The sequence below is a fragment of the Bombina bombina genome, chromosome 4 (genome assembly GCF_027579735.1).
Source record: "Bombina bombina isolate aBomBom1 chromosome 4, aBomBom1.pri, whole genome shotgun sequence".
In the NCBI taxonomy this organism is placed as follows: Eukaryota; Metazoa; Chordata; class Amphibia; order Anura; family Bombinatoridae; genus Bombina; species Bombina bombina.
Genome location: NC_069502.1, coordinates 265,051,984 through 265,061,816, shown reverse-complemented (window position 1 = coordinate 265,061,816; position 9,833 = coordinate 265,051,984). Strand labels below are relative to the sequence as shown.

The 9,833-nt window shown below is 37.0% G+C and overlaps 1 protein-coding gene across 1 annotated transcript in view; it reads right to left on the bottom strand.

Annotated features, from left to right (window-relative positions):
• Window positions 1-1,875: 1,875 nt before the first annotated feature.
• The window catches only part of AP1S3 (adaptor related protein complex 1 subunit sigma 3), an 85,876-nt gene continuing 77,918 nt past the window's right edge, over window positions 1,876-9,833 (bottom strand). Inside the window, exon 5 of the mRNA XM_053709958.1 lies at window positions 1,876-3,951. Within this exon, the coding sequence (XP_053565933.1) occupies window positions 3,916-3,951 (36 nt within the window). The 3' untranslated portion in view covers window positions 1,876-3,915. The remainder of the gene's footprint in view (window positions 3,952-9,833) is intronic.

Below are 9,833 nucleotides of genomic sequence, written 5' to 3'. Positions count from 1 at the left end.
GTGGGCTGGGGGTAAAGACATCACAGATGGCAGACAATATCTCTTAATGCTTCCTCACAGATATAGCAAGATAACTAGCAAACAGCAAAATGCATAAAAACAAGCAAGAAAACCTAAGCAAAATCAAGCAAGAATGTCTTGCTATGATATGGAAGACGGCTGCTGGTTCTTGTCCATGCAACTACTACCAGAATATTTGACTATAAATAACTCCGGAAGCTTCACTGCATGTTTAAGGAGCATTAAATAAGTTTCTCCAATAACTATATAAAGGTTTTAAATATATTAAAAATGAATTCAGCAAGTACATTAAAGATGTAATTAAATCAAGAGTTTCCCAAATTTGTTTGCCACTGAATCTTATTTATTATGGGTAAACTTCATTTAACTGCTTTTAATTACTCCGGGCTGAAATGCCAGATTTGGCAGAAATATGGTAGTTTCATTTGGTTTGGACTTTAGATGGAGAAAGTTTTAAGTAAATTACTTTAATATTTCTCTGTTATTTCACAATAAAAAAAAAAAAGTGTTTGGGGGTTTGTTGTTTAAATATTTAAATTGGCTTGGCTTCAAATTTGAATAGGAGATAATGATTTTTCAAAAAAAAAAAAAAATTTGATCCATCTTTTATAGTTTCCAAGACATAAGAATATAGAGCTGGAACGGTCTTTAGTTACTATATCTAAGGCATGGTAACTGTAGAAATTCAAAAACAAAAACTATGCCAGCGTTTAATTTGTCAAAAATAAAAAGCTAGGAACTTACTGGCTTTGAGTGGCCATGGGCATTTACCAGTTAAATACTCTGCTCTTCAAATCCTACATTTGTTTCTTTTGTTGCTTAATGAACCCAGTCTGGGTAATGTGCAGTAGGCATGTTTTAGCTATTGATGCATACAGCAACAGACAGAGTTTGTGGGCATTTGAAGTCAGGGGGAAGGATATATTATTTAGGACTATAAAAAAATATGTCAGTTGTGTTCGGAATGTGAACCCACCATTTGCCACATACGTGTTTTTCCAATACAAAAATCAGAAGTACTGTGATGCCTTTTAGAACCAAATGGCCTTATATGGCTCTCTGAATGTAACTTGCTGCCCATCATTTATATATTGAGTAAATGGTCTACTGAACACACATATAAAGGAGTGAAAACATAGTTAAATAAAACGGACTTCCTGTTAAATCAATTTCCTTACACTTCTAACCTTGACATATTATGCAGGAACTAATGTGCAGTATACAACATTTGTTTTTGGAATAGGTAGAATCACTCCCAGAAGTCCTTCCTTCAGATGTTTGGATTAATGTAATAATTCTGTGAGTTCTCTTTTAGATCTGTTATAATTATGAACTGACCAGTTTCCAGAGCAAGAAAGACAGAGTACAATGTTTCCATTTTGAAGTAAGGAATCTTAAAAAAAAAATTAAATGTTAAGAATTAAAAGAAAGAAAAAAGAAGGGATAGATTTTAATTAAACCCTACATATTTATCCTAGATTAGGATAATGCAAAATCTGAAAGTTCTGAAAGCTAAACTCATTGAAGCATCCTGAATTTCTATTCTAATGTTAATAACTAAACCAGAATAGTTTGAACATCAAACATCCTTCAGTTTGGATTTCTACCCACAATTCTCCTACAAAGGAGAACAAATGTGAGAGAATGATCCTTTAGATTATTTTTTTTTCTATTTTGTGGAACAAAATAACTTTCCCTACCAAAAACACCCTTAAAGGAACAGTTAACTATCACTATCATGAAAGAGCACTCTATATAGACATGCTAAAAATATTTTGCTCGGTAAAAAAAGGTTACATTAATTATTTTGATTCGGAAGCCAAGAGGAAGTGTACTTCAGTGGACAAAGACGGATAAGTAGAAAGACCACTGTTTATTGTTTTTTTCCCCACAGGGAAAACAAATAATTGATTTTATTTTTAACACAAGTCTCTCAATAAAGTACTGTAAAAGTAGGACACTTTAACAGGGACATGATACGTGGAATCATTTGAAAATGATACAGCATATGCCTATAAGCTGACAAGAACATTTTTATTTTACCTCAAACTCTCCTCATTGGCCACAGCGCACTGTAAAGTGACTTTAAACATCCAATTAGGGACTGTATACTGTAAAAATTGTTTCTCCCTTAATGTGTTTCCAATGACTTGTTATACCAGGTGCTTTATATGAAATATTTGTTCTTTGAAACCACCACCCATTGAAATTGGTTGAGCTTGCAAAGAAATCAGATCTCTTTATTTTATCACTTTTTGTACATGAAATGCTTCTTTATATTATGTATGTATACCAAAGCCCAATACGTAGAGAAAACTATTGAAAATGATATCTCTCCTAATCCCCACTGGGAGTGTAATTTCTTCTGATGGCTATGTTGACACCACTTTTCTTTAGCCTATACTTAAAAGGACATTAAACACTAAATACATTTCATGCACCTCCCTCTTATCATGGGTGCAGCCATTTTGGAACTTAGGTTACACTGCAAGTATTTGAAGGAGAGTTACTGCACATGTGCAAACATATTAGCACTGGAATGCAATGAAAGGCAAATTTCAACATGGCGGCACCCATGACTAGAGAGGCAAGGTATTTCCTCAATAATATGCTTATAAAATGTACGTAGTATTTAATGTCCCTTTAAGTATAGAAACTTTCAGTATAGGTATGGATACCACAGGCAAAATTGGCTATTTCAAATGACACTCCTGCAGGTAAAATGGATAATTGGGAACAAATTAAAAGGTAAGACAATTTAGGGTAAACTGACCCTTTAAGGAAGTTTAATTTTACATAGAATTGTTCATGTGATATTTTTGTCAATTTTTACAGTTATGCTGCATCACATTCCCGTGATTTTAGCATATGAGTATCATGTCCCTTTAAAAATGCTAGTGGAATGAATGTGTTTTATAATGTGGAATAAGTAAAGCTGTGGTGAAATGTTGTACTACAGCTGATCCATAATTTGAAAGACATGATCACACTTTAATTGAAGAAAAGCTTAATCTTTTCATCAGATGAAAGTATTTTTTTTTACCTACTTCAGGAATAAAAGGCAGTGTTCCTCACTCTACTAATTATTATATCCCCAAAGACTGCAAGAATAAAATACTTATAAATAATTCAAAACAAAAATTAAAAAAACACCAATATAACAATTTGGCAGCAATGCCTAAAGAAAATTACATTTTTTGAGAAGATAGAGAAGAATGTATTGAATATCACAAAATATAGAAAAATACAAAGAAATAATAATAGGTTGATATAAAGAAAAGAAAAAAATACAGTTTGAATCTCAGAAAACCTAAGAAAATCCAGTAAACATTGTGTTATTGTCCATTGACAAACATTAAATTGGTTCTCCTGCTTAAATTATTCATATAAATATAGTGAAAATCTATATACATCATTTAGCAAGTGTTACCGTTCTAATAATGTGCTTCACGGAAGGACCACAAAATCACTAGTTGTTACTGACCGCTATTGCTGCAAATTGGTTAAAAGATTATTTTACTTTAGATTCCCAACAAAAAAATAAAAGTACAAAAACAGTTTAAATACCAGAATCCAATCTTTTGTCTAATACAGGTACACAAAATATATAAATAAAAAAATATTTTATTTCTGGATTAAAAAGCTTCTTTTTTTCTTTGCATAGGTTTATTCCTGTTGCATATTCAAATATATGGTCCATAAGGCGTCTAAAGATTGAACACTATAGTCTTTGCAATAACGTTCTATTGATTTGTGCATTTCCGGTCTGGTAACTAGCATAGTGAAGGCCCGCCCAGCAGTGCCATAAAATAGAGTTCTTTGATGCTGGTGGATTCTCTGTAACCAAAGGAAACTCACAATGCAGACTCTGTTGCTGTTATAGTCTGATCTCTCCTAGAAAGTTGGCTTGCTCATATATTCTTCCATTGTCTGCAAATAAAAAAAAAAGTAAAGCACAACATAATTTATAGAAATTAAAATAAACATTTAAGAAATTGTATGCATTATAGATTTTATACCTCTGCTCCACTGCAGTCAGGCTTTTATATTGCCAATCCCAATTAACAGTGTTCGGACTGGTTAGACTATAATCCATTCCTAATGCTAATTAATAAATAATCTAGAAGTGTGCCGAGAAGTGATAATGATTTAGAGCATTTACATTGAATCATGCAAAAAGCAAAAACTGATCACTCCACGAGAAAATATGCTTAAAAGCTATACAAGAATATATAAGTTCCAAAGCAGATGCGCAACGATTAACCCATGCAAGGAACTGCTATGGAAAGGTGGACATCTAACTGGTGCAAGAAAGGACAAGGGTGCAACTGTATTTTTTCCATTCATATTACTTTAATGGTTTGTATTACTGAACACCTATTTAACGGATAGTATACCATCTCTCTAGATATGATACATTATTTGTGATGAGCCATTTAAGTTACTTAAGTGTAGCACCAACTAGTAATCTTCACTAAGGCTTATTTAATATGTGCAGTAATAATTTACATTCATACCTTTATTTTAAAGAGACAATCCTAATTGTTTGAATCAGAGGTCTCACATTCTATACATTGTAGGTTGAGAAAAGGAGAGAAGGGCTATGTCCTCTCTGATTTTCTTCTATATGCATATAGGTCTTTCAAATAATCATTGAAGCCACTATGACCACCTGAGCAAATTAGAGGGTCCTTAGACCCCTCATTTGAAAGAGGGAATTTTCATCTATTAGAAGGGGTTTTCTATCTCTTCTTAAATTAAGTTAAGCAGAGTGGTTAATAAGGCCTATGTAATAGTCCTATACCATCTGAAGAAAAATATATGACAAAAGGTTATTTCTTTTCGTGTTCCTTCCATATTTATATGTAGCCTTAAGAGTCTTAAACTTTTAAATGTAAAAAAAAAAAAAAAAAAAAGATCAGAAGACGAGTTAGACATTTATTTTTTCCCAAACTATGAGCATATTGCAACCTTAACCCTTGTAGATCTTACAGAAATGACAATCTCAATAGGGCTGTCTAGTTTCATCTGAATGGATAGGATTCAAAACTGGATCGGCCCTCTGAGGAGAGACTTTGTTATGCCCCATAATCAACTATATTGCCTAATCTTTAAATCTGGATCAATCAATACAGTATATAAATCTAAAAAGAGGGGGGAACCTTATTCTGGGATCAATACTAATCCCACATCCTAGTCATTAAAAGGTATTTAAACACTAAATACATTTTATAAACATAGTACTGAGGATATTCCCCATCTCCCTCTAGTCCTAAGTGCCTCTGTGTTGAAATGTAGATTTCACTGCATTACAGCACTAATGTGTGTTTCACATGTTCAGAAACTCTCCTTCAGATACCTGTAGTATAACCTAGGTTTCAAAACGGCGGCGGCATTACATATGTTTAGCGTTTATTCATTTATTGTCCTAAGAATATCTTACTAGTGTAGTTAAGGGCTTAATAATTGTGGGGTCATTAGTTTCCTTTTTACAAACCAGATAAGAAGCCTTATTCTTCATAAATGGAAAGAGTTTACAGCTGCATTCATTACTTTAGAAAATTAAGAACCTGGCCACCAGGAGGAGGCAAAGACACTCCAGTCAAAGGCTTAAATACTCATCTCACTCCCCTCATCCCCCAGTCATTCTTTGCCTTTCGTCCCAGGAGGTTGGCAGAAAAGTGTCAGAATTTTTCATTTTTGTTTTTGTCTCTTATGGAGGGTAGTATTCTTCGGCATGGGATAGGAGTTTTAAGTAGTCCTGTCAGTCTCTAAGTGAGGGCTTGGATGAAAGTTAGAGTCCGGAGATGCAGGGAGAGTCTTTCTGCAAAACCATCCCGACTTAGATTAACAGCTCCTCAAGCAATCAGCATTGTCAAACTTCGCTCCGCTGCCTGCTTTCTTCTCTCAAGTCCATGGTGCAGGCGATGCTACTATCCGTCACACTTGAAAGGTCATGTTCCTGTTCCACGGCGTAGATTCCGGTAAGATCGTTTCATTTTACTTTATTCATCATCAATGTACTGTAATGTGAATGTTTTCCCGAGAGGCTGCCACCTTGCGGGTCTAACTTATAAGGGTCTCAGTGAGTCTCTTGTAGAATCTTGGAATCGAGGGTTAATATCTCCTGAGGGGGTGGGGGGTTATTGAACAGGGGGGTTTATAATCATGCTTGTTATGTGATTCAACCAGCTAATGTGCAATGTTTATGGGCTCGTGGTTTGGAACATTAAGGCCTTTGGAAGTAAAGCGCCCTTTTGGTTGGGGGCGCTTTTTTGGACTGTACGGTTCATCTTGTGTTCGGGCGTGGTTAAGTTCCATTTTCCATTTCCGCATTCCCGACCATGTGGCAAAGGAAATGTTCTAGTCCACAGGGGTCTGGGTCATAGGAGGTGGTGAGTGCCCCAGTCATTGGGGGTGTCAGGTGCTGTTTTTATTTTTACTACTTTAGTCCATATTTATATATCCTCTATTCAGTTATGGAGAATTCGGATGCTGAGACTGTGCTAATTTCAGATTCAGTTATGGAGGATTCTGATACTGAGACTATTTTGAATTCAGATTCAGATTCTGTGTCCAGTGACTAATCCGGATTGGCCTCGTTGACACATGTCAATCAGTTTTGTTCCGTATGCGATTTCAGAGCGCCTGGTTCACTCAGGGAATCAAGGGACTGCTGAGCCATCCGCCTCTGGGTGTCCTGTCCTCCGAGAGGTGAGTTCCCTACTAATTCATACTTCTACACATGCGGGTAACCCAGTTTCTGATTCCTCCATGCAGGGTGGCGTGTTCCCCCTGAAAGTTGCAGCAAGTTTTCGTTTCCACATAATGTTGGCGATTGTTCGTCTGCAGAGTCCAGATGTTTCTTTGAGAATGTGTTCGTGCCCTATTGTCCCGGGTCTTCCGCCTTAGGGAGAGCCTCTACAGTTCCCCGCGGGTGTAACTGTCCCTGAGTGTTGTGCCTTTCATTACAGGATTGTGCGCCTTCGCGTATTGCTCAGACATGTTTTCCAGTTATTGACTGACCCTATCGTTACCAGATACGGGGATTTACAGTCTGCTAATTCGAATGTCGCACCTCATTAGACATGTAGGGATGAAGTAATCTACTGATTGTCATTTGTTTGAGATCTTTCCCAGATTTTGAAAGATAGGGCTCCGTTTGGCTGGTCCTGCGGGTAGGCCTGTGTCTTTTTGGGCGTTAACCTCCGTGTTGCCTTGTATTTTATTTGTATCCGATGGGATGTCTTATTTGTTTTTGTTTCGTTCAGGAACCTTCTGCGATTGATACTCTTTATTACTTCTTCGGGAATTGTTTTGGACATGTTAGTCCTATGTTAAAAATGTTTTCTGTTTTTTCCCCTATGAGGGAGAATTTATGCAGCTTGCCGGTTAGGACCCTAGGTGCAGGCTGGTCCTGTCGGGGTCATTCGGTCTTGCGGCTGTTCAGACACGTGGCGCTGTTCTGCTCGGCTGGTCTGGTATAAGCGCTGAGTGCTCAGGTTATCATTGTTTCTCATGTTCAACTAAGCATTCGAGAGGACCCTTGGGTCCGTGAGGCAGGAAGGATTGTTTCAGTCCTTATAGCCTTTAGTCATAGAAAGCCAGACAGGGGAGTTTACTGAACTTCGAGTCATCAGAACTTAGATTTTTCCTCCCCTATGTGGTGGAGGGTTGGAGGGCTTGACGCCCCTTGCCACAGTTGAGCGGTTTGGCCTTCATTTTTAGGCCTCTGGATTTGTCCTTTTGGGCTTGATCCAACAGCTTGTTCAGGATAGCTGTCTAGCATGCGGTTTTCAGTTTGAAACCAGTTGCAGCTCTTGACACCTTGCAGGTGTATGCGTAAGCTGTTTATAGTGTACTAGATGAAGCTCTTACTCTTTAACGTGTACTGTCTGTCTGAGTTATAAGAGACCTTTGCGTGACAGCTGTTCCCTGTGGGGACTTTGTTTATCTCGGGGTTTTCCGGAGCTGGGTAGGCTTAGTGCCTTTTTCTTCCTCGTGTCCTCTGTTTGTGCGGAGGTGATAGGGAGACTAGTCCTGCTAGTAGGATTTTTTTTTTGCCTCAAGGTATCCCTTGGTTGTCCTGAGGCTCTGAGAAGTTTTTTCATACAACTTCTAGCCTTGCTCCTTGGAGTGTTGGACTTTAGCTAGTGGTGGTCCCTTCCTTTGGTAGGGGCTTCTCACTATCCGGATTCTCTGGATATGCATCCATATCCCTTGTGTCTGGCTTTTTGGCCAGCTGGGGTGTTTAGTTCTAGGATTAGGTTTGCCTGAACTATTAGGTGCCTGGGCCAGTTTCGGTCTCTGGTTTGGTTTCTGGACTAGCTGCTATTCAGTGTCCTTGGGGCTTTTCTTTAAAAAGGTTTTTCTCGGCTTTGGACAAAGTGTTTTTTTATTGGGTAGAGGTTCAGGCCTGGTGCCCTCAGTATGGGCCGCCTATTGTACCCTCCCGTCTTGGCATTCAGTGTCCTCTATAGCTTGGGTATTGTTTTCCCAAAAGTAATGAATGCAGCTGTGGACTATTTCCATTTAAGAAGAAAAACCTAAATTATGCTTATCTGATAATTTCCTTTTCTTCTGATGGAAAGAGTCCACAGCTCCCCACCCATAAATTTATGTGGGGCGTCATTCTTCTGGCACCTTTCACCCTCATTTCTTCTACTGTTCCTTGTTCCTCAGCAGAATGACTGGGGGATGAGGGAAATGGGAGGAGTATTTAAGCCTTTGGCTGCGGTGTCTCTGCCTCTTCCTGGTGACCAGGTTCTTATTTCCCAAAATTAATGAATGCAGCTGTGGACTCTTTCCATCAGAAGAAAAGGAAATTATCAGGTAAGCATAATTTATGCTATTGTTTATTATGCACCTCAATGACTGCTTTGAAACGTATTTAAATACTGTTACATGTAACATTAGCCCTGCGCTTACTTTTATCATTTATTTTCCAATATTAAAGTGATATAAAACTTTCTAGTGTTTTTTATTACAACAATGAAAGCTGTGGCTTATAATTAACAGAAATCATTGCAATATGTATTATTCATAATTTTTAAATGATTTAACTTTTTTTATTTGTTCAATTTTTTTTACTTAATTTGTGGAGTGTCCATTACTTCTTGTAAACTGGGGGTCTCTACAGGAAGGCATTGATTTACAAATCTTCTAGAGTAACATGAGCTGGTTTACTATTCAGTATATGCTAGACAGACAGGAAGTCAGATTCATATCCATGTTCAGAAAAAGCAGAATGCAGCTTAAAAGGGACATGAATCACAAAATGTTTCTTTCTTTCATGATTCATATAGACCATACAATTTAAAACAACTTTCTAATTTACTTCTATTATCTAATTTGATTCATTCTCTTGATATGCTTTATTGAAAGAGCAGTAACGTACTACTAGGAGGTAAGTGAAAGCCTATGACAAGAGGCATATACTGTATGTGCAAGCACCAAAACCTTCCGAACCGACCTATGTATATTTTCAACAAAGGATACAATGAGAGCTAACAAATTAGATAATAGAACATGCTATTTAAAATAACTTTCCAATTTGTTTCTATCTGAATCATGAAAGAAAAAATTGTGTGTTTCATGTCTCTTTAATTTCTCAGTATGCCACTGTCTCAGTAGTGCAGACAGTGGCTACACTAAGAATGTCAAAGTGCCCATATTTGTCTTTTGTAACATAATATGTTTACTTTGATATAACACACACATTATATATATATATATATACACACACACACACACACACACACATACATATACATACAGTTGTATGCAAAAGTTTAGGCACCCCTGACAATTTC